General features: G+C 45.5%; 1 protein-coding gene and 1 pseudogene across 1 annotated transcript in view; one reads left to right on the forward strand and one right to left on the reverse strand.

The window, feature by feature from the left end:
- The window catches only part of LOC120939644 (vomeronasal type-2 receptor 26-like), a 28,443-nt gene extending 13,177 nt beyond the window's left edge, over positions 1 to 15,266 (forward strand). The window contains exon 3 of the mRNA XM_040352355.1: positions 13,921 to 15,266. Coding sequence (XP_040208289.1) covers positions 13,921 to 14,813 — 893 coding nt within the window. The 3' untranslated portion in view covers positions 14,814 to 15,266. The remainder of the gene's footprint in view (positions 1 to 13,920) is intronic.
- A 1,052-nt stretch (positions 15,267 to 16,318) lies between these two features.
- On the reverse strand, positions 16,319 to 16,694 carry LOC120924782 (annotated as a pseudogene).
- Positions 16,695 to 26,440: the final 9,746 nt, after the last annotated feature.

Raw genomic sequence — 26,440 nt, forward strand, 5'->3', positions numbered from 1 at the left:
CTTAAGGTCACTCAGGCCATCCAATGCCCAACTGGTTGCCTGTATGGCTTCCTTGTGATTGATAATAGTATAAAGCAGAGCTTTTTTTATCAGAAAATAGGTGCAGGAACTCAACCACGACCCCGTTCAGATTTCACAAACAGTAGAAGGGTCTTAAAGGGGCATTAAATACCAGGATTGCATAACATACAGAGTGCAGAGTTCAGGGGGTTACACACAGAGTGCAGAGCTGTCACTTGTAAACACAGAAACCAGACTTCTGTGTTTACAAGTGATTGTGGTGAGGAGGCACCAAAGGGTCTGAGCCAAAGGTGGTGGAACTGAGTTCCACCAAGTTCCCCCTGAAAAAAAGCCCTGGTATAAAGGGATGAAACGTCAGCTGTAGCCATATACATGGAGTTGCCATCCAAAAAGATTGTATCCAATAACTGTATTAAATGTTTCGTATCCCTCAAATAAGATTCAGTCTTTTTAACTAGAGGCTGGAGGAACCAATCAATATATTCACCAATTCTGGCCCCCACTGAATTTATTCCGTTAACAATAGGCCTTCCCGGAGGTTCTTCCCTAGATTTGCGGATCTTCGGGAGGGTGTATATGACCGGGATACTGCACCCCAATGGTTGTAGGTATCTCCCTTCTTTTTTGTTTAAAAGGCCCTTTTTGGTTCCTCTTTTTACAAGGCTGGCCAGGTCATCCTTATACCGAACTATAGGGTTCCCAGGTAGTTTTAGGTAAGTGGTACCATCACTCAATTGTCGTTCAATCTCTTTCTGATATGCCACTTTGGATTGAATGACGATGGCCCCCCCCCCCTTATCTGCCTGTCTCACCACTACATCCTTTCTTTCTTCTAGTTTCCGGATCTCGTTTTTGATATCTCCTGGGTCATGTATTTTCTTTATTTTCATATCATGTAAATCCTTCAAAACCATTCGCCTAAATGCTTCAATGTGTCCTTCGTTACTTATTGGTGGGTTGAAGACAGATTTATTTCTAAGATTACTATATACGACATCACTTTCTGTAGTTATGTTTCTAGTTATTCCTTCACCTGGTTTATTAAGCATATATTTTTTAATATGGAGGCTTCTGGCAAATTTGTTAATATCAACATAAGCATCAAATTTGTTGAAGTTTTTCTTCGGGGGAAAATTTTAAGCCTTTATCCAATACTTTTAGTTCCTGTTGTGTGAGTTCTACTCCACTGATATTAATCACACCTTCTCCTATTAATCTCTTTTTCTTCTGTTTCTTTGTTCCCGCCCTACATCCTCTCCTTGATTTCCGTGTATTCCACGTTGATTGTCTTGGGTCCTTCCTGGTGTCCTCGTATTCCTTCCTTCCCTGTCTTGATTCCTTTGGGGATCCTGGTTCCTGGGAAATTCGCTCTTCATTTCTCCCGATCTGTGTTCCGGGCTCCAATTCCTTGCTCTCTACACCCCATATTCCTGTTGACTAGAGGGACATGCCAGTGTTAATATATATTTTAAGCGAATTGTTTTTACAATATTCCAAGCGGATGTTTCTTTAATACTATATACATTTTAAACCATGATAGCGAATTAGTAATTTGTTATGCTGCTGAGTTCGTGTGCCCAGCGCGGCATTATAAAAGTTACCAGTGCATCTACGGCTCTTCATCTTATGATTAAGTGGCGTCAGGCTGCCACGTAACGCGTCAAGATTCAGGAGAGCCATCGGTGACGTCATCTCCGTTCGCGGCCGAGAACGGGGATACCTCAGAGACACACGCCTGCTAGCTACATGCGGCTTTATGCTTAATGTTAGCCGTTTTAAATGTGAGTGCATTACCTTTATTAAAAAACCCTTATGATTGCATACTACACTATGGGGACTCCTTATGTGTTTTATTGAGTGCCATCCATGCTGGGAGCATTCTGGCTAGAACCTGGGAGACCTGCAGCTGGGATTTTGGAGAGAAGGCTGTCCTGGAAACACTGATCTGCAGGGATATCTGCTGGGCTTTGCCATTATTCAGCAATCATTATAGGCTCATTATAGCCTTTCCCAATAGCAATAGGAGGAAGGAGATGGACAGCCGCACTCCAAAATAACTTTTCAAAAAAGTTGTCTTTTATTTTCAAGCAGGAACATGCATATTCACCACAACCATAAACCAGGACAGCCGAACTAGTTTCGCACTCTTGCTAGTGCTTAATCATGGCCTTTCCCAAGGTGAGAGGCTTGTACTACCATACACTGGTGTTTGTTCTGCACAGCTACTTTGGAAGCACATTTGCACTTTGGAAACACTATTATTTGGATTATTGGTTTTGAAGCACTACACACTGTTGAATTATTATTGAAGCACGGATATTTTGATTGAACACTATTTACACATTTTTAAGCACGGGTCTGTGCACATATACTTTTGTTTACAGTTTTATATTTATTTATATATCCATATTGCATATTTTTTCATATTTATTTATTATTGGAATTTTTTTGCACTGGATGTTTGATATTTTATCCACCAAGGGATTCATATTTTTTCTCACATATTATGTTTTTTGGAAATTAATTTTGGAAAAATATCTGATGACCGAAACCTTTTAGTCAATCATATATTTTGGATTTTCATTATTCTCACAACATTTCATCCTTGGAGGGTTTCAAGGAATAAGAAGTGAAACACATTTTAACTGGTCATTTATGTTATTGTGCATATATTAATCATTTGCGTATTATTTTAACTGGTAAGCGCCATTACACCCCCCCCTCTTTTCATACTATTGCTGGTGCGTGAGCATCTCTTAGTAGTGGCTGCTGCCTGTATACATATTTTATTTATTCAATCTATTTATAATATTAGTTTTTTAGTGCCCTTGGTTAGAGTGGTTTTGCGCATTAGTTCCCCCCCTTACACATATCTGAAATAAGAAGATGATTCCTACAGTACTTAGGCTGCTTTTATAGCATAGAATATACAATGAAATAATCGAATAGAATAGTTTAGAATAGTATAGAATGGAATACAATAAAACATAATAGAAAATTATAAAATACAACAGAATAGAATAGTAAATAAAGGAATAGAATATAGAAGAAAATAATAGAAAGTAAAATAATAGAATAGAACAGAACAGAAAATAAAATAATAGTATAGAATAGACTAGAACAGAAAATATCAGAATATAAAAGAGTAGAATAGAATATTAAAAATTCTAAATAATAGAATAGAATAGAACAAATATAGCCATCTTCTCAAATTAAATTTTTTAACCTGAGATTTTGAATGTCACAATTTGTCAGGTTGAACTGGGTGGATTGTTGTCTTTATTCAACCTCACCAACTATGTAATTATATAAATCTCGGAAGACAGCTATATGTGTTCTTTTCTTTTCTTCTCATTCCCTATCATTATCTTATTTCACTTGTATACCTTATTGTATTTGTTTGCAATATGTTTCCATTTCAAATTCAAATACATTTTTTAATTCAAATTTGAATACATTTTCTAATTTAAATTAATTTTGAATCGATTTGAAAATAATGAATATATACAACAATTTCTGAAAACAAATTATTCTAACCTAACAAATATAACAAAACAGAATTATAATCCAAAACCAAACAAAACACATTGGGCCGGATTCACAAAGAGCTACGCCGGCGTATCAGTAGATACGCCGACGTAACTCGGAATCTAAGCCCGTCGTAAGTTTAAGTGTATGCTCAAACTGAGATACACTTAAACCTAGCTAAGATACGATGGCCTGTGCCGTCAAATCTTAGGGTGCAATTTTCCCGCTGGCCGCTAGGTGGCGCTTCCGTTGATTTTGACGTAGAATATGTAAATTACTAGATACACCGATTCACGAACGTACGCTTGCCCGTCGCAGTAAAGATACGCCGTTTCACCATGCAGCTCCCGGTCGGGGAGGAAGGCATGGCGGTTCCACACCCAAGAATTTATTTCCTGGCGTCTCAGCTACAGCAGATTGCAGGCTGCGGAATCCAAGACCCAAAAAAAGGACTGCTTTAGAATAATACTAGCAGGAGCCCCACATAGAACGTTAGTTGAAGTCTTAGAGGCAAACTCATTTGTTTATAAGTGCCCAACTATAAACTTACTTAACAAGGTGTGGAGGACAACAAAGGCTATACTGGGATACCCTGGAGTAACAGAATTTACTCCCCTTTGGAACAACAAAAACCTTCCAGAAGTCGAGGGGGTGGGGAAATGCAATATCTGGGAGACACAGGGAATTACGATAGTAATTAGATGTAATGCTACAGGTGACCTTGTCCATATGTTCTGGAGGTGTCCCAAGCTCTTCAGGTATTCGACAGAGGTCATCAACAAACTCAATAACATCTTTAAGACCTCTTTAGAGCCAGAAGTTAGAACCTGCCTCTTGGGAGACATGGAAGACTATAGAGTCCCTCCGGGTACACTCGAGGGCGTGTTGCGAGGCCTATTTTAGGCACGCAAATTAATTGCGCAGCGGTGGTAGGCACACGACCCTCCATCTGTTAGGAACTGGATTGGAACTATAAACATGCTGATGGAGAGTGAGAGAGTGGCCTTTATCAAACAAGGAAACCATAAAAGGTTTGAAAAAGTGTGGGGACCTTGGTCGAGATATACAGGTTTCCCTCTGTAGAGGAAAAAGATCGTTACCACCAGAAATTTCCCCCAACCACAGAAGATAGTAATCTCTCAACAGTTAAAAATTAAAATAAGGTATATTAAATTTTGGTCCCTCCCTAAAAAGGGATTATAAGCTAGATTTGTGAAAGTGGCAACTTCCTCCTCCACCTTGGCTGACCTCCCTTCTCTCTTACAAGAAGACATAAGAGATACACAGGGGGGGAGGGATGGGGTAGGTGGGGGGGAGGCGGGATGGGAGAGGGGGGGGAGGGTGGGAGAAGAGTGGGGGTGGGCTGTGGTAGAATAATTTATTGTATGTATACCATGACCAGTGTTGGCGATAGCTGTTTATCTTGTTGCATGTATTACGCACCTGTTGTATGGGTGTGAGAAACTATGTTATCACAGAATGTTGAAAAAAAAAGAAAAAATAAAACAGAAAAAAAAAAACACGATACGCCGTTTCCGTAAGAGATACACCGCGTAAAGATAAACATGCCCCCTAGGTAGCGTAGCCAATGTTAAGTATGGCCGTCGTTCCCACGTCGAAATTTGAAAATTTGACATTGTTTGCGTAAGTCGTCCGTGAATGGGGCTGGACGTAATTTACGTACACGTCGAAACCAATGATGTCCTTGCGGCGTACTTTGGAGCACTTACGGCGGTGTAGCATAAATGAGATACGCTGCGCCGCCGTAACAATGCGCGCCCCTACCTGAATCCAGACCATTTTCTGCACATCTCTATTCATGAATACATCCGCTTCATTCATACAGTCATGGCCAAAAATCTTGGCACCCCGGCATTTCTAGCAGATAATGCCCCACTTCACCCAGAAAATTGCTGCAATTATAAATTTTTCGGCATTCTCGTGTTTTCATTTCCTGTGTTTGTATCGGTATGACACAAAAAGTGGAGAAACAAAAATCCAAATCTGACATATTCCACACAAAACTCCAAAAATGGACTGGAGAACATGATTGGCACCTTGGAGCTTTTGATCAAGCCCACCTGAAACACTGACAGGCTGATCTGATTGGAGAGCCCATATAAAGGGGTCCTTACAGATACTCCTGATCCGAGAGTCCAACATAAGAAGAGGATGGTAAATCATTTGTAAAATTTGACAAAATAAATTCTTATAGCGTATGTCAGAACAAAACACACATAGAGAACATCTCTGCACTACATGAACACTTCTCAGTGTTTTACCCCTTTAACTCCTTGGCACCGAGCAGCCGCATATTCGCACGCAATAGCGCCAGTAGAGCTGTGCCAAGATCACTCGTCCTGCACACTCCCGGCATAGTTGTCGGTGGTTAACGGAAAGCTCCCAACATGACCGCCAGCCCCGCCACACCTCCCAGAATACTAAACCCCTTAAAGGGCCAGCACCAGCTTTAAGAGGTTATAGACTCAATAGTAAATTACCTGTTGATCGGCCAGAAATGCTCTCAGCTCTTATGTCCTATCGTGGTCTGACAACACACAGCACTTCTGTGGACTTATGGTGTCAACTCTGTCCAGTTCTCTTTAGCAAAACTATTGAAACCCCAGATTTTGGCCCGGAAGTGAGCGGAGAAGGACGCATTCCAGCGGAGCTCCACAAACCCAGGCCTAATCTCTTGCCATCCGCAACGGGAGGCCGCTCCAGTGTCTTAAAACACCTCCATCCTGGTCCTAAAGCTATCCTGTACAGGTACATACCTGTTTGGTGACCCCTGGACAGCCGCCTGCTTTGTAATCCGCTCTGTGGCCGGATCAATCCGCAGACGAGCCACCGCCATTTTGAGGCCTGTGAAACCTCCACAAGCTTGGGAGAATGGAGAGTGATTGGTGGACACTGGACAGTGAGTACACATAGCAGAGCGCCCTGCTGGAGGGGGGGCTGGGTGATTTCTGAAGACATATAGAGCAGAGAGCTGCACGAGGGGGGGCTTTTCTTGTTCTGCACCGCGGTCCCTGCTCGGCACTCGGGGCTCATAATAGAACACATGTCTGAGCCAACCTCCTTCTCTGACGCCCGTGTTAAGCGGCCGGTGATTGGCCAGACCAAGTGCATGTCATACCAGAGGCGGAGCCTCCGCCTCTGGTATGACATGCACCCGGTCTAGCCAATCACCGGCCGTTAAATGCGGGCGTCAGTCGCTCCCTCCCCCTGGCCAAGTTCGTGTACGCCCCATGTATGTAGCGTAAGTGCAACGCTACAAGCCGCCGCGCCGGGGGCTAAATTTATATGGGAGCCGGAAGCCGGCCGCGGGAATTGTCCCGGTTCTCCCGATTAGCCAATCCGGGCCTGGCGCCACCTACTCATCCCCTGGTCTCCAGGGCCCTTTGGCGTGCTGTTTGCCGTCCGCGGACGCCGCCATTCTCCCTGTCTGGGCAGCTGTATTAGGACAGACCGCGGCTTCGGCCTAGTCCTGGAAGCGGCGGCCATCTTGCTTCATCCGGCGGCGGTTCCAGCGCATCTCCTCGGCCTCCCTGCCATCACAACACCCGGGCCCTCTGGCTACCACCTCCAGACTGCCTCTGGACATCATCGCTGTGCCTCCTGGACCCTGCAGTTCCATCCAGGTCAGTCCCCAGCTCCAGCCTAGCCTCCCAACGGTGGCCATCTTGCTCCACCTGGAAGCACTACCTTTACTGCAGGCCCTCATCTCCACAGAATCAGCTGCCTCTTGCCACATACCCCTTCCCACAAGTCATAAGCTGTCCTTTCTATTGCCTGGGGGTACATACAAACGTTAATCAGTGGTAACTGTACAGGCCTGGCGAAGACACGGTGGCCATCTTGGTGTACCTCGCTCTCTTGCTCACGGAAATTTTCATGTTTCTAAAGCTGTTATTCCCTGTAAGTGATTGAACTTCCGCCATTCCTGACTCTCTGTAAAGTGTGACTACGACCTGTGTAATTATTTTATTCTTCATATGGCACTAAGGGGTAATGCTTAAGCCGGACCCTGTCTAGCTACCGACCTGATTTCAAATAGCAATGCCAGCAAAAGGCTCTGCCTCCCGTTCATCGATAAACAAACGGTCCGCTAAATCTTCAACTGTTCATCAGACTTCTGTTGGTACCATCAAACGCTTTCTTGCTGCTGAGAGGGTGAGCCCAGCCTCTCACACTGCCTCTATTCGCGAAAGTTTGCCGGCCTCATCCTGTGGATCGGAGATAATGGATGATCCTGGTTCCCCTAGTGGTTCTGAAATGTCCTCCTTTCTGCTTGAATTCAGAAAAGAAATGGCGGGTATGTTCCATGATATGGAGAAATCGATCAAAAAATACATTTCTGCGGTCCGGGCGGACATGGCTCACCTCCTCGACAGGGTTGAGGAAACAGAACAACATCAAGATTCGCACAAAGTGGCTATCAAAGAGCTACAGGACACTGTCACCCAATTGTCATATGCTCACAGGGCCTCATTATATAAACTTGAGGACCTCGAGAACCGTAACCGCAGAAATAACTTGCGTATCCGTGGCCTACCGGAAGCAACTGGGGATAGTGATCTGGAACCCTCGCTCCGTGGCATCCTCAACACCATTTTAGGTAGGCCGCCTACGGATCCTCTGCGGTTTGATAGAGTCCACCGTGCTCTTCGGCCCCGCAACCTCTCTTCTGATCTGCCCAGAGATGTGATTTGCCGTCTCCATTACTTCGAAGATAATAATGCTATCATGATCAAATTGCGGAACACCCCTGACATTGACTTTGATGGAGCTATTCTTCACATTTTTCCGGATGTAGCTAAGGAAACCCTCGACCGCCGCAGGGCCCAAAAACCACTTTTGGAGAGACTGAGAAGTGATGGAACTACCTATAGGTGGGGCTTCCCAGCATGCCTAATTGCGACCAAGAATGGCCGCTCATCCACATTGCGCTTCCCTGAGGAACTTCCTACCTTCCTACAAGATCTCCATTTGCCACACATGGAGCTCCCAGGCTGGCAGAACCCCATTCCCACTTTTTCCACGCTTCGCTCATCCCAATGGAAGAAGACCCCTGCTAAGCTACGGAAGGTTTCTACTCCAAGCTCGTCCAAGAAAAATGGGTGAGGTACTCCGGGGCACCCAATCATTTTACCTTTAGCAATTCTCCTTACGGTGGTAAAGACGTGTTTTCCAGTCTGTTATTTTTTACATTGTTTTCTGGAGTTCCCTTGCCACTTTGAACACTTGATGGCTCATTTTTGAAAATAGAATATGTTTAAACCGTATTGCTCCCTATTTTGAGCCTTGCTGAACGTACATCACATCACCTGATAGTCTAACCTAGTGTTTGGAGAATGCTATGTTTATGTTTTATGTGTTGCTAATTTCTTTCAGTTATAATTACCTTTATTTACAGGTCGGTAGCTGACGGGGCCTCTGGCTCCATGTTGATTCACTTGCTGGGGACATTGTTTCTCCCCCTTCTCCTTTTGGGGTTGCTGGGAAATGGTGGTCTTTATTTTTCTCCTAATGTTTTTTTACTTTAAATTCTTTGTGACCGCCTGCTCCCTTCATCCCCACTGGGACCACCGCAGATTTCTGCGTGATTGTCACCTTACTCCCAATTGTTCTACGAAATGTACTGATACTTTTTTATGTACTTTTGTACTTTTCTTCTTTTCTCTTTCATTTCCCTTCTTATCTCTTTTCTCTTTGCCCTCTCTCTCCCTTCCCCCTCTTCCCCCCTCCCTATTTTGCTGGTTCACATGGCTGTATGACTTGTTCACCTGCTTCTTCCTGGAACCATGGCTACTTTAAAAATCTCCTCTTATAATGTACGAGGCCTAAGTGTGGCCGCTAAGAGACATCAAGTTCTCCGGGAATTGCGAAGCTCTGCCTGCTCTATCGCTTTCCTTTAGGAAACTTATCTGACTCACGCTACATCTGTGAAACTCTATTCACCACACTTCCCGCAATGGTACTATAGCCTATCTGACACTAACAAAGCCAAAGGAGTGGCCATTGGTTTCAGTAAGAATGCATCATTTCGTTTTACAGATATGCTTGCAGATGACCACGGTCCTTATCTTTTTGTCAAGGGATTCATAGGTAACACTAAATGTACTCTGGCCAATATCTACTGCCCCAATCATAATCAAACTTTTTTTTTACCCAAACTCTCACAAACTCTCACAATTTGCTGAAGGATTGATCGTTCTTGCGGGAGACATAAATACACCCCTAGATCCTGCGATGGATACTTCTTTGGGCCTGTGAGGTATTCCATTCAAGCGGCTAGCGCAAGTAAAGAAAAAACTCTTAGATCTCCAACTTATAGATGCTTGGCGTCTCCTGCACCCTACAGATAGAGACTATTCCCATTTTTCTGCACCCCATAACTCTTATTCTAGAATAGATAATATCTTCTTAGATTTCCACCTTCCCTTTCTCCGTTCAGCCAGTATAGGCACTGCATCTCTTTCTGATCACACTCCTGTTTCCATATGCCTGACCATACCAGATTTACTTCACCACCCCAATAACTGGAAACTCAATGATTCCCTCATCACTAATTCAACAGAGGTATCCGCCTTAACCAAAACGCTTTCCCAATATTTTGAGGAAAACTCAGACGCCTCTCCCTCTCTTTTGTGGGAGGCGCATAAGGCTCTAATAAGAGGAAATCTTATTGAATTGGGTGCGAGGAAAAAAAGAGAACATGGTCAGCAGCTCAAACAGGTCTTGTATCAGATTGCTGAGTTGGATAAACAACATAAACTTTCCCTCCACGTTTCACATCTAAAAGCACTTACCCTTAAAAGAGAAGAACTCAAAACTCTCCTTGCCCTTGAAACTAGGCGAAAATGTCACTACATTTCCCAGAAAGTATATGAATGGAGTAACAAACCGGGCAAACTATTGGCTAGGTCACTTACAGCCAGAAAAACTCTATCATTTATACCCAAAGTGAAACTGTCGTCAGGAGACTTAGTACACACCACCCCCCAAATATCGCGAGCCTTTAAGGAATTTTATGCTGACTTATATAATGTGGAGGGTGGTTTGGCTTCTTTATCGCTTGCCGAAAAACGTAAACGCATCCTCGCCTTTCTTAGACAAGCCAATCTCCCTAAGCTTTCAAAGTCCGCCCTTAGCGCTCTTGAAGCGGATTTCTCCGTGGAGGAATTTAATTTAGCACTCAAGTCCTTCTCTTCCGGTAAGGCCCATGGCCCTGATGGTTTTACCCTCCTATATTATAAAACCTTTAGAGATGTCTTATTCCCCCACCTTGTAGCTTATGCAAATTCTGTTCCCCATGATACTCTCCTTCGCCCTGAATCATTATCCGCCCACATCACGGTTATCCCTAAACCTGATAAAGACCCTACCCTATGTAGCAGTTATAGACCCATCTCCCTTTTAAATGTTGACACCAAACTCTTTGCCAAAGTAATAGCGAACAGATTGCTTCCCCTTTTACCTAAGTGGGTCTCGGCTGATCAAACTGGTTTCATTCCGAATAGAGAGGCGAGAGACAATTCTCTCCGTACTTTGTCACTGATCCATTATGTGCGGAAATATTCCCAGCCCACCCTTCTCCTCTCCACCGACGCTGAAAAAGCATTTGATAGGGTGGACTGGGAATACCTTAAAACTACTCTCTGTCATTTTGGCCTTGGTCTAAAGATGTTTTCTCGCATCTTCTCCCTTTATTCCAACCCCACCGCACAAATACGTATTAATGGTTCCCTAAGTGATCCATTTACGCTACATAACGGAACCAGACAAGGTTGTCCTTTATCCCCCTTGTTATTTGCCATCTCCCTTGAACCCTTTCTGGCCACTATTAGGAATAACAGGAGCATTCATGGTATCCAGGTCGGCACTAGAATACATAAATACGCAGCCTATGCTGATGACATTTTATTCTTTATCCAACAGCCACGTATTTCACTGCCGAATCTGATGTCTGAATTTTCCTCATTCCAAGGTCTCTCCGACTTTAAGATTAACCTTTCAAAATCCGAAATTTTAAATGTAACAGTTCCCCAACGAACAGCTGATCAGCTGAGACCCCTATTTCCCTTTCGCTGGGTTCCATCGCGCATGAAATATCTTGGCATTTTCTTGACTCCCCACCTTCATTCCCTCTTTAGGCACAACTTCATCCCTCTTCTAAATGCCATTAAGGATGATCTCCGGAAGTGGTCCTCCCTCTCTCATACTTGGCTAGGCAAGGTCAACATAATTAAGATGAACGTTCTCCCCCGTATTCTTTTTTTGTTGCAAATGATTCCCTTGAAGATCCCGATAGTTTTGTTTACCCTTTTACAAACCATGGTCTCCTGTTTTATATGGAGGGATGGGCGTCCCAGGGTTTCTAGAGAGACTCTTTTCAGAGCCAAGTGTTCAGGGGGCCTGGCTTTACCTAATTGTAAAGCTTACTATCAAGCAGTTATATTAGCATGGATAGCGGACTGGAAATATGCCTCCGCCTCCAAATTATGGGTCCAATTGGAACATTCTTTATGTGGCTCTGATCTCTCTGTAACCCCTTGGATCCCACGCTCTTTTAGAGATCTATCCCCTACTACCTTGCCTCTCACTTCATCTTCCCTACAAATTTGGGATGATCTACATACGAAATTTACGTGGCTCTATAATTCCCCATTAACTCCCTTGATGTCTCACAGATACTTCGCCCCGGGTCTCCTTGACTCAGGTTTTCAGAAGTGGTCACCGGATGGCCCTCTTCTATTATACCATGTTGTCTTGTCCAATTGTCTTAGGCCCTTGTCTGAGATTCTGGGTCATAATTCACCCTCATTCTTAGACAAATGGAGATACAAGCAATTGAGTAGTTTTTTCCATACACTACCTCGTCCCTTAAGAGGTATCCCAGATCTCAACGGCATAGAACAGGTTTTTCTGCCTAGAGACCCTCCTACACATTCTATCTCCCAATTTTACAAGGCCCTTTTAGACTTACAATGCCCTTTGTATCCAGAATATCTATCCCGGTGGGAGAAGGATTTGGGGACTACTATTACAAATAAAAAAAAAGGATAAGATGCTTAAGCTTATGCATGTCTCTTCCCTGGCTTCTTCCATGACTGAATCTAACTTCAAGCTCCTTACTAGATGGCACTACACTCCTGCCAAGCTTCACCGTATGTTTCCTAGTAGGTCTCCACTCTGTTGGAGGAATTGTGGTCAAATTGCCACCCATGCCCACATTGTCCCCTCATTCGTCCTTACTGGACAGAAGTCTTAAACTTGATATCCCAGATCACTGAGGTACAAATCCCCCTTGAACCGTGGATGGTTCTTTTCCACGTCACCTCTAGACCCATTGGCAAATACAAACGTTCAATCGTCCCACACCTTCTTAATGCAGCTAAAGCTATTATCCCTCGTCTCTGGGGTCAACCTGAAACTCCTTCAATCAAAACATGGTTGCAAAAGATTTCTGAGGTTAGTCTCATGGAAGAACTCACTCACGTTGCAAGAGACACCAGCGAACAATACTCCTTAATCTGGGCATCCTGGTCTTCATTCATCTCCACACAGTGTTATTTAGATATTATTTCTTCACCCCCTTACATGTCTGAAACCACATGAGGCTTCTTTTCACCAAATTGTGACCCTCTCTCCCACTCTCTGATATGGTTCCTCCTTTTTGCTGATGTCTTACTAATTACGCTCGTTTAGCGATGTGCTCGATACGACTGCCATGTGTCCCGGCTCTCCCCCTTCCCCACCCTTCCCTGCTTGTCCACCCCACATCTTTTTTCTGCCCTCTTATCTCTTCCTCCCTACCTCTTTTCCATCTCTTTCCTCCTCCCTTTTCTGTAATCTCTCTATATCTCTCTTCTTTTTCTTTATTTATAGACAATTGAAACGTTTATGCTCTCTATGATGCATCATCTGTAATATTCCCCAACTTATTACTCTGTAACGATGCTTCTTCAAAGAGTTGATTTACTTTTATTGTACTGTCTATTTCTATCAATAAAAATATATTAAACAAAAAAAAAACTATTGAAACCCTCCCCTATCCTACTCTCCACAACATAGAGACAAATCACTCTGTGGTCTCAAGATGAGAACTAGGAGGGCTGATTAAATTGTGTGGAGATAACTCAGGAAGTGTGCACAGGACAGATCTAAATTGCTCACATCATTGTACTTATTAAACAGATATAACAAAATGTTAATAATGTTATTTTTACCAAACCAAAAGATAGAAAATAAGATACATTTATTTTCAGGATTTTCAGACAATTTACATTGAAACCCCCCATTATCATCTTTTCTGCCTAGAACACGTTTCTTGTGCTCATTGTGTTTGTATTTTTCTTCCTGCAGACAGTGAAAACTGCATGAAATGTCCTGATGATGAATGGCCAAATGAGAAGAAGGATCGGTGTGTTCCAAGAGTGGTGGAATTTCTCTCCTACACTGATGATCCCATTGTTGGAGTATTTTCAGCTGTGTCCATCCTCTCTTGTCTTCTGGCTGGTTTAATATTGGGGATATTTATACATTACCAGGACACCCCCATTGTTAAAGCCAATAACCGGGACCTGAGCTATCTTCTCCTGGTCTCCATCATGCTGAGCTTCCTCTGTGTCTTCTTGTTCCTCGGCCATCCAGTAGATGTGACCTGCATGCTGCGTGTCACCTCTTTTGGTGTCATCTTCTCAGTTGCCGTCTCTTCTCTACTTGCCAAAAGTATCATGGTGTGTATTGCTTTCAAAGCCACCAAACCTGGGAGTCCCTGGAGGAAATGGATGGGAGCCAAACTGCCCAATTTCATCATTTGTGTCTTCTCATTGGTTCAAGTCATAATCTGTGTCACTTGGTTGTCTATTTCTCCCCCCTTCCAGGATCGGGACACTCACTCTTATCAGGAAAAGATCATCATTCAGTGTAATGAGGGTTCAGTTATCGGCTTCTACTCTGTCCTGGGATATATGGGGCTTCTGGCAATTGTGAGCTTCATTATCGCTTTTTTAGCCAGGACATTACCGGACAGTTTTAATGAGGCCAAGTACATCACCTTCAGCATGCTGGTGTTCTGCAGTGTCTGGATTGCCATGATCCCGGCCTATCTGAGCACCAGAGGGAAATACATGGTGGCTGTGGAGGTTTTTGCTATAATGGCCTCAAATTCTGGACTTCTTGGCTGTATATTTTTCCCCAAATGTTACATAATTCTGTTCAGACCTGACCTGAATATAAAAACAGTTATCCACTAATATGTATGGGAAAACAATGGGTTACCAGTAGTTATAGCATTATCTCTATTATTGTTCATTTTAGTATTCGGTTAGTGTATTGAGAATGAACACTGTTATATATAAACATTTAATAATTACCTCTCCTTTGGATGATGATTCAAATTTTTGCTCTGGACACCGCTGGTATCAGACACTTTGGGTTTGTTGGAAATCTTGTCCCCCGCTGGGTGTAGTGGTTCCTCCCACCAGCCGTTACATCACAACAGAACAATGTAGTCACTTAGTGAGGAGGAACCACAGTGACCAGAGGAGGACAAAGTATCCAAATCATCCTAAAGTGTCTGATACCAGAGACACCATCACTCTTCCAGAGAGGGAAGATTTCACTCACCACCTTCCCGGAAGAGAAATATTAAACATGTACAAGCTGATTGTAAGGTATTTTTAGTGTCAGGGTCACTTTATTATATTGTATGTAGATGTATCTGGATATATTAATAAATACATTTTGTTGGTGTATTAAAAAATCATTTTAACTACTTGCCTACCGGGCACTTTTACCCCCTTCCTGCCCAGGCCAGTTTTCAGATTTCAGAGTTGTCACCTATTGAATGACAATTGCACGGACATGCAACACTGTACTTAAACTACATTTTTTTTTGAGACACAGAGATTTCTTTTGGGGTATTTAATCACCACATAGTTTTTTATTTTTTACTAAAGAAATGAAAAGACCAAAAAAAAATAGTTTTTCTTCACTTCTGTTATAAACATTTCTAAATAAGCATTTTTTCTCATTCACTTATGTGTGCCGATGAGGCTGCTGGACTGATGGGCGGCACTGATGGGCACTAAATGGCACTGATGGGCACTGATAGACTGCAGTAATGGGCAATGAAGAGGCGGCGCTGATGGGCACTGATAGGCACTATTAATGTCCATTGATTGGTGGGACTGATAGGCGACACTGATAGACACTGACAGACATCAATGATGGGCATTGATTGTCAGCATTGTTGGGCACAGATTGGCAGCAATTGTGGGCATTGTTGGGCTGCAATGATTATCAGAACACTGGTGATCAGTGTAGATGTCCCCTGTGTGTATTTTCCAGTTACCGGTTCTTCTTTCCTCAAGTTCTGTCAGCATGAAGAGAGGACTTCTGATAACTGGCAAATACTGTTTATACTGTGATCAGCTGTGATTGGAAACATCTGGTCACCTGGTAAAGAGCTGCTGTGATTGGCTCTTTACCCAGATTAGTTATCAGCTGTGTCCTACTGGTGGTGTGCTGGAAGCGCAATCACGGTAGGACATCCATGGACGCCCTTCCCGGCAATGTGATCCTGTGCTGTAGCCGTCTTTTGGCTTTAATGCGGACAGGAAGTGGTTAATATTAGTTGAAGTTGATGAGAACATGATCTCAGAAAGTTCACATTTTGAGAGATAACTTCATTTTTTGTTGTTTATATGGATTTATTTCTGTTACTGTACATAGAAAAGTTGGATCCTTCCATTAAGCCCTATGATTCCTCAGTTCCAGAAGGTGTATATCCACCCTTTGTGTTTCTGGTATAGATGACCTAGGCTCTGTGCTTGGACACCAACGTAATCAGGCCTTTCTTGAGCAGCTCCTAGAGGGCATCCCTGGCCAGTGAGTCTCTCAGACACCACCGTTGGAGTAATGAGTTTAAAGTTTGGAAATTCTTTATATGGCTTGTCATAAATGACTTTGTCAAAGAGCACAAGATTGTTCATCTTGTCCCTCACTTTTCCTTTAGACCACTTCTTCTTTTTGGCCTTCCCTCTGGACTTATTGACTGGGTCCTTATCCTTCATGGCAGACTTGTCTGCATCCTTCTATTTCTTGTCGTCTTTAGGTGGCATGCTACTGCTGTCTCAAAGACTTCGGACAGAAAGCAGATAAGGTCATTTTAAAGGATATTTTTTAAAGGACCTAATAAAAAATTCTTTCTCCATGTCTATATTTATTTGTAAACTGCTGCCATGTGGGAGTAAAAATTACATACACTTTATTACCAAAAATATTGGGACGCCTGCCTTTACACGCACATGAACTTTAATGGCATCCCAGTCTTAAGGCCCATACACACGATCAAATTTTATTGCCATAATTGTCTGATGGATGAGTTGTATCAGATAATCCGACCGTGTGTATGCTCCATCAGACAATTATTGGCTGAATTAATGACAACAAAAGTTGGCTGTTCATGCTCACCAATTGTTGGGCAATAAATATGTTACGTCGGATTATCCGATTGTGTGTACTCAAGTTCGTCCAACTAAAATCCAAAGTACAAACACACATGCTCAGAACCAATGCTAAACATCAGACAGCAACAAAGGGTGGCGGTAAAATGCTGAAAAACCATGTGGTACCGTGAATGTTGGCTCAAAACGTTGTGCCGTTTGTATGCAGAACAAGTTCACGGCCAATGCCCTTCAGACCAAAAATCCATGGAAAAGTTGGGCGGAAGTCCGATCGTGTGTACAAGGCTTTAGTAGGGTTCAATATTGAGTTGGCCCATCATTTTGCAGCTAAAACAGGTTCAACTCTTTTGGCGTCCTAATACTTTTAGTAATATAGGGCCAGATCCACAAAAACCTGGCGCAACTTAAAAAATGCAATTTAAGTTACACTGCCTTAAAATTTCTACCTAAGTGCCCGATCCACAAAGCACTTACCTAGAAATTTCAGGCTGTGTAACTTAAATCCGGCCGGCGCAAGGCGTTCCTATTCAAATGGGGCGAGTCCCATTTAAATGAGGCGCGCTCCCGCGCCGGCCGTACTGTGCATGCGCGAAGTTACGTTACGCCGAGTTTTGTGGATCGCGCCGGGTTAAAAAAGTTGCGTCGGAAAAAAAAAAATTAAAAAAATTTGACAACGTCGCTCGGCATGCATTCCTGAGAGGGAGAACTCCATGCCAATTTTCAAATAAAAAACCGGCATGGGTTCCCCCCCCAGGAGCATACCAGGCCCTTAGGTCTGGTATGGGTTGTAAGGAGACCCCCCTACGCCGAAAAATCGACGTAGGGGGTCCCCCTACAATCCATACCAGACCCGTATCCAAAGCACGCTACCCGGCCGACCAGGAATGGGAGTGGGGACGAGCGAGCGCCCCCCCCCCCCCTCCTGAGCCGTACCAGGCCGCATGCCCTCAACATGGGGGGGTTGGGTGCTCTGGGGCAGGGGGGCGCACTGCGGGCCCCCCCACCCCAGAGCACCCTGTCCCCATGTTGATGAGGACAGGACCTCTTCCCGACAACCCTGGCCGTTGGTTGTCGGGGTCTGCGGGCGGGGGGCTTATCGGAATCTGGGAGCCCCCTTTAATAAGGGGGCCCCCAGATACCGGCCCCCCACCCTAAGTGAATGGATATGGGTACATCGTACCCCTACCCATTCACCTGGAGGCAAAGTGATAGTTATTAAACACACAACACAAGGGTTTTTAAAATAATTTATTAGTCTGCTCCGGAGGCCCCCCCTGTCTTCTTTAGCTCTAATACCAGGGGGGGCTTCTTCTTCCGCTCTCCGGGGGGGTCTTCTCCGCTCTCCGGGGGGGTCTTCTTCTTCTGCTCTCCGGGGGGGGGTCTTCTCCGCTCTCCGGGGGGGTCTTCTTCTTCCGCTCTCCGGGGGGGTCTTCTCCGCTCTCCGGGGGTCTTCTTCTATCTTCGCCGCTCTCCGCTGTTGACTCGGCGCACCCCGGTTCTTCTCCAGCTGTCCGGTGCCTTCTCCTTCAGCGCTGGCTGCCTGCTATCTTTGTGTGTTAGCTCAATTACTAGCAGGCAGCCAGCGCGGTCTTCTGTGACATCATCTTCTTCTCTTCTCTTCTTCTCCCTTCTTCCGATGTTGACCCCACGCCTCTTCTCACTGTAATGATGGAAGCGCGCCTTGCATCCGATTTATATAGGCCTCACCGTCCCATCATGCTCCGGTAGGTACCCACGTGGGTAGGCACCCACCACGTGGGTACCTACCAGAGCATGATGGGACGGTGAGGCCTATATAAATGGGATGCAAGACGCGCTTCCATCATTACAGTGAGAAGAGGCGTGGGGTCAACATCGGAAGAAGGGAGAAGAAGAGAAGAGAAGAAGATGACGTCACAGAAGACCGCGCTGGCTGCCTGCTAGTAATTGAGCTAACACACGAAGATAGCAGGCAGCCAGCGCTGAAGGAGAAGGCACCGGGCAGCTGGAGAAGAACCGGGGTGCGCCGAGTCAACAGCGGAGAGCGGCGAAGATAGAAGAAGACCCCCGGAGAGCGGAGAAGACCCCCCCCCGGAGAGTGGAAGAAGAAGACCCCCCCGGAGAGCGGAGAAGACCCCCCCGGAGAGCGGAAGAAGAAGACCCCCCGGAGAGCGGAGAAGACCCCCCCGGAGAGCGGAAGAAGAAGACCCCCCCGGAGAGCGGAGAAGACCCCCCCGGAGAGCAGAAGAAGAAGCCCCCCTGGTATTAGAGCTAAAGAAGACAGGGGGGCCTCCGGAGCAGACTAATAAATGATTTTAAAAACCCTTGTGTTGTGTGTTTAATAACTATCACTTTGCCTCCAGGTGAATGGGTAGGGGTACGATGTACCCCATATCCATTTACTTAGGGTGGGGGGCCGGTATCTGGGGGCCCCCTTATTTGAGGGGACTCCCAGATTCCGATAAGCCCCCCGCCCGTAGACCCCGACAACCAACGGCCAGGGTTGTCGGGAAGAGGTCCTGTCCTCATCAACATGGGGACAGGGTGCTCTGGGGTGGGGGGGCCCGCAGTGCGCCCCCCTGCCCCAGAGCACCCAACCCCCCCATGTTGAGGGCATGCGGCCTGGTACGGCTCAGGAGGGGGGGGGGGCGCTCGCTCGTCCCCACTCCCATTCCTGGCCGGCCGGGTAGCGTGCTTTGGATACGGGTCTGGTATGGATTGTAGGGGGACCCCCTACATCGATTTTTCGGCGTAGGGGGGTCTCCTTACAACCCATACCAGACCTAAGGGTCTGGTATGCTCCTGGGGGGGAACCCATGCCGGTTTAGAATTTACAAATTGCCGTGGAGTTCTCCCTCAGGAATGCATACCAAATGCCGTCGCTTGAATGTGCTTTTACAAGGTGTTACTAACTTTACACTTTGTAAAAGCAGCCCTAATTTTACACTTGCAAACTAAAACTTACGGCGAAAAAACGAAGCTGAAAAGCTTTGTGGATCGCCCTAAGTGCTAATTTGCATACCAGAAGCGGCATTTCGACTCGAAATGCCCCCAGCGGCGGATGCGGTACTGCATCCTAAGATCCGGCAGTGTAAGTCCCTTACACATGTCGGATCTTCTGCCTAACTTTGGAAAACTGATTCTGTGGATCAGTTCCAAAGTTAGAACCAGGGATACGACGGCTTACGCCGGCGTATCCCTTTTGAGGATCTGGCCCATAGTGTACAATACTAATCAAAAAATATTATATAATACTAATCAATAAAGTATATATATATATATATATATATATATATATATATATATATATATATATATATGTATATATATATATATATGTATATATATATATATATATATATATATATATATATATATCAAATAAATACAATCCCTCTTACACGAAACACCTTAAATGTGCAAATAATAAAGTGCCAAATAGTATAAAATGAATATATAGATCTCCAATCATTTAACATACAAAATTTCATCCCACAATAAAAGTGCCAAAGAATGTGCAAAATTATGAAATTCCCTTAAAGGAGTTCTCTGACCTAAAACTTTTAACCCCCGCTGTGCCCGGGCTGTAAAAATATAGAAAATAAACTGTCACTTACCTGCCTACGATCCCCCGTTGTTCCGATATCGCCGTCCCGTTCTCCGGGCCCGGGCCCCTTCCGCTTCCTGTGTGTCGGTGACTCATAGTGCGCTCAGCCTATCAGCGGCCGCGACGGGACATTGCTGAGGCCGCTGATAGGCTGAGCGCACTATGAGTCGCCGACACACAGGAAGCGGAAGGGGCCCGGGACCGGAGAACGGGACGGCGATATCGGAACAACGGGGGATCGTAGGCAGGTAAGTGACAGTTTATTTTCTATATTTTTACAGCCCGGGCACAGCGGGGGTTAAAAGTTTTAGGTCAGAGAACTCCTTTAAATGATGTACAACATGTGAAGATCAATCCCCCCCCCCACTACTAAGTGTAATACATCTCCTCCTCAGTGACATGGAAGAAGCTCCTTTATGTTCTTTAATCTCTTCATGAACCCCCCAATCCGTTATCCACTCACATTATAAGTCTGACCTCTTCAATGGATAAGTTGGTCATAGAGCGCTTGTTGTATATAAAAAATCAGCCGGGGAACTCGGATCCACATAGACAAATGCAGTCAGTCACACAGGAAACAAAATCACACTTTTCTATAGAGAAGTCCTGCTGCATAAAATCAGTTCAGTATAAAAGAGAGGTCCTATCATCACCAAATAATAATCAATATACCTGAAAAGAAATACAAACAACAAAATTCCCCTCCCCCTCCGAAAACAAGAGCCAGAAGAAAGGGAAGCAATGCAGTAAAAATATTGATGTGTTGCCTGGCAGAGGTGATGACTACAAGGAATATCACTGAGGTGAGAGTAGAGAGAGGGGTGTCTCTAATGGGTTACAAAGGCCAGAGAGAACCAGATTTCCATGGATGAAGTGAATAGTGGCCCCTCTGTGCTATCTGTACATTGGAGAGGGTTGGGGCCACAAAAAGGACTGAGGAACCAAGTCTAAGTACACCCCCCAGACCTTCACCAGAGACCCCACAAAAGGCAGAAACTTCACCTTTGATAATAGTGAGAGCCAAAGGCTGGTCCAGACCCAGTCATTTCCCACCAACCATCATTGTTTTGTTATGTATTTCTAACATTTATTTTTATTATTATTTTTTAATAATTTTTTTACCACATTTTTGCTGTTTCCCTGTAAAGCCTCGTACACATGATCAGTCCATCCGATGAGAACGGTCTGAAGGACCGTTCTCACCAGTTTAACCGATGAAGCTGACTGATGGTCCGTCGCGCCCACACACCATCGGTTAAATAACCGATGTTACCCAGCTAAGTAACAACATCCCAGAGATGTTCCGGACCCGGCCGTCAGGGACACACGTGGAGACACACGCTACACAGGCCGCATCCCCGGCCTCGAGTAGCAACACGGCCGAATCGCCGTTCGCCGACGGCGGAACTATGGCGTCCAACCCCAGCCTGCTAGACCTCCAGAGGGACCTGCAGAAGGTGGCGCTGGACATCAAGCACACCCTCACAGCGGCTATATCCGATCTGAAATCGGACATCCACACGATGAATCACCGCATCACGGCAGTGGAGGAATCCTCTCAGATGCAGGCAGCAGCGGTCAGGCAAGTACAGAGGGCCTACGACCTACAACTCCCACACATGTTTGAACTCCACAGGCAAGTGGAGGAATTAGACAACCGTGGCCGCAGACACAACATTAGGGTGAGGGGGCTCCCCGAGGGGGTAGACCAAGCTACCATGCCACAGACAGTTTGCGCCATTTTTAATGACCTGCTTGGGCGCCCAGCTGAAACCCCCATCGAAATGGAACAAATCCATCGGGCCCTGAGACCTCCTCCCCGTGACTCTGAACCCCCAAGAGACATTGTCTGCTGCATTGTCAATTTTCCCCTTAAGGAAGAAATACTGCGGAAGGCGAGAGACAGAGGCCGCATTTTGTTTAATGGAGCAGACATTAAACTATTTCAAGATCTCTCCCAAATAACATTACAAAACAGACGGACACTGCGCCCCCTGCTGGACACGTTGCGGGCTCGCAACATCCAGTATAGGTGGAAGTTCCCCTTCTGCCTCTCGGCCTCCTCCAGAGGTCACACAGCTCTCCTCCGTACCCCAGAAGACCTGCCCACGTTCTGCGAGCAGCTGGATATTCCGCCTATTGACCTGCCGGACTGGTACGCTTTCTACTTCCCTGCTGAGCCGTGGAAACCGGTCTCCCACACTTCGTCCCCGAAGTCGCAAAGGCAACGTTCCAGACGTCGCAGACTGGACCCCACAGCACCTAATGACCGCCATTCCCACCGTGATCCTCCTCCACGTGACCTTGAACCAGCCGTCACCCCGCGTAGGGGCCACCAAGATGCTTAAATCCTGAAGACCTCACCCATCCACTCAACAATGACGAGAGGAAACCCCCGTTATGTTTTTGCTCATGTTCTTTTTCCTTCTTCTTGTTGTTTCCTCTCGTTCTTTTTTCAGCATGAAGGTTTGCCTGTTCTTATCTCCACTTGTATTGCACAGTCGGGCCCTAGACGACTGACATCGCCCGGTAACCCGGAAGGCCGTAGCCGACGCGATGCAGTGAGCTTCCGATATCTTCCCGCGACTCCAGATAGACAAACCCCTGGATCTCCCCGGCTCAGGTACTGTTTCATCAGAATGTTTGCACGTACACAGCCGCAATAGCCCCCCGTGACCCAAGCTGAATCATTATTTGTAGACTCTAAAGCTCAGGTATTGATGTGATCATTACACATGTATGGCTACTATGGCCTCCTATGAACCCCAGCGAGTCCATTTCCTTGAGGCGCTCAGGCTTAGACACTGTTTGACTCTGCCAATAGCCCATATGCACATCTATAACTGCAGTGTCCCCCTGCGAATCTCATCGGACAACTTCTGATACCACTTCAGCCCAGATTCTGCTGTGATTTATTCGTTAGAGCGTGTGTGCACTTAAGACTGCTAGATATTCCGCTCTGCTATGTCCCCTTACCCCCCTGAGGGTCTAAGGGAAATCCTACACGCCTCTTACACTTTCCCTATGGGCTATACTCATACTTATACTCATTGCAAAAACTGATAGTTGGGATTTCAAATGTTGCTATACATGTGTGGGTTGAGCTTATATCAAGCGGGAAGCTGTGACTACCTTCTCGGAGGAGGTTCCTGGCAGCTACATCTGGGTCTAGAGGGGGGTGACCTATCCAGGTAAAGATGCGGATCGCCTAATTTTCTCAGAATGGGGAAATTGTATTGTATTTTACAACTCTGATGAAACATGTACTGGTCTTCTTTAATCGTTTGTTTTAACTGTTTATCTGCTTAAAGACTGACTGTCTTATACTTAATGTGTTTATAGGATTGGGTAGGTCCAACCCCTTTCGGGTGTGCTAGAAGCTTCCTGGCGGTACTCAGAACCGCCAGATGCTGTCACTACCCCTCAGATGTTATCTAGGATTTTGCCTACTTGTTAGACTTTGGCCCTTGATTCTGCCTACCTTGCACTTGGTGTGCGGTTAAGCCGCGAATTGACTGCGGAGCTGGGCAGACCCAATGGACTACTGATCAGCTTTACTCTGGAACGTTAATGTCCTTCTTTAGTGGTGATACGTCTCTATCCACACCCTGAAAGCACCTGTTCTCCACCCTTCGTCCTCTGTGGTGCGACATTCCGTATTCCGCCCACGGTTTTCTATCCCCCCCACAGCTTCCCTACTGGATTGAAGCTGACATTCCGGACTCCCTCCCTACCCCCCTAAGGTGGGTGGGTATTTCCCTAGCCACCTCCGGTAATTTCTCACACCTGGGATTGATACACCCTGCGTAGGTGTGATTTTTAACTCTATTATCCCCCCCCCCCCCCGTTTCTGCTCAACTAGCCCGCCCCCCTCCCCCCCCCCCTAATTGTTCCCCTTTTTTTTTTTTCTCTTCCTTTTTCTTTTTTTCTCTCTCTCTCCTCTCTCTCCCCCCTTCTCTCCCATTTCTTTCTTTCCTTACACCTCCTCCCTCCCTCTCCCTGGGTCCAGCGAGTGACGCAAATCCCTTGCATACACTCTCTACTCCCCGCCAGCTGTTACGATGCAGAAGACACAGACCCCTACCCAACAATTGTCGCTGAAATGCCTCTCGTTAAATGTCAAAGGCCTCAACCTCCCAGAGAAAAGGTCGCAGGTCTTAGCTGCTCTGACCAAACACAAAGCTCACTTCCTCCTATTACAGGAAACACACTTCCGTTCAGATGCCATCCCTAAACTAGGCAACCATGTATACAAATGTGCATTGCATTCCACAAACCCAGACTCCAAAACAAAAGGGGTATCAATCCTCATCTCCAAACACGCTGATTTCCAAATCTTAGACACAATGATAGACCCCGAAGGTAGATACATATTTGTTAAAGGTAGATACGCCTCCAAACCTGTTACGCTAGCAAATGTATATTGTCCAAACGAACACCAAACTTCCTTTTTCAGGAAAGTGTCCGATCTTCTCTTCACATTTCGCAAGGGGATCGTGCTGCTAGGAGGGGACTTTAATGTCCCACTCAACCCAACTGTAGATACGTCCACCGGTACGACGGCTCTCTCTTACAGAGCCCTCCGCCAAATTAAACTCCAGCTGCAGAACCTGGCGCTCCATGACACATGGCGCGCCATGTTCCCCACTGGAAAAGACTATACTTTTTTTTCCCCCCCGCATAACAAATACTCAAGAATCGACTATTTCTTTCTTTCTCAAACAGACCTTTCACTTCTCACGAAGGCCACCATAGAACCAATGTTTCTATCAGACCACCACCCCATTATAGTGACACTCGTCTTTCCAGAATCCAACAAAACGACTAAGACCTGGAGACTGAACCCCTCCTTACTAAAAGACCCCGAAAACCTTAGACAGATAAGCGCACAAATCCAACGATACTTTGGAGAGAACGCCACCCCTGACGTGACACCCATCACACTATGGGAAGCCCACAAGTGCGTTATTAGAGGGACTTTGATTGCCCTGTCAACAGTGCATAAAAAACGACACCAAGAAAGGATTAAGACACTCATTGCCACGATTAACCGCCTGGAAGCTGCCCATAAACAGTCGGCCTTGCAAGCCACACTACAAGACCTCCTGCTTGCGCGCTCCACACTGCTAGACGAATTAGGCAAACGTACCAGGCGACAATACGTCCTTGGCCAGAAAATCTTCTACGAGCATGGGAACAAGAGCGGGAGATTATTGGCGCGCACGATACAGGCTTCCAAAGCTTCTTCGGTAGTCCATCATATCCGGGACAAAAATGGCAATGTGTTCTCTAAAAATGAGGACATAACCAAACAATTCGAGAAATTTTACTCGAAACTCTATAATTTGACGCCAGACAGGGGGAAACCAGCCGACGCGCTCACACGTTCGGCCCAAATAAAAGAGTTTCTTGCTCGATATTCCCCCAAGCCCATTCCCTCGGAAAAGGCGGAGGCCATGGAGAGTCCTCTCTCCATGGAAGAACTTAAATTGGCAATTAAACAAATGAAAGTGGGAAAAAGCCCGGGCCCTGATGGCCTCCCCTTAGTTTATTACAAATGCTTCCAAGACGACCTTACCCCTCAGATGCTGAGGACATTTAACTCACTCGCAAACCCCCAAGTGTCATTAGGAAGAATGTTAGAAGCCCATATAGCTGTTATCCCGAAAGATGGTAAAGACCCTTCACTAGTTTCGAACTATAGGCCAATATCCTTGCTTAATGTAGATATTAAACTCTACTCAAAAATCCTAGCAAACAGGCTGATATCACTGATTCCGGGCCTTGTTCTACCCGATCAGGTGGGTTTTGTCCTTGGCAGGGAAGC

This window comes from Rana temporaria, chromosome 1 (genome assembly GCF_905171775.1).
Source record: "Rana temporaria chromosome 1, aRanTem1.1, whole genome shotgun sequence".
Taxonomy (NCBI): Eukaryota; Metazoa; Chordata; class Amphibia; order Anura; family Ranidae; genus Rana; species Rana temporaria.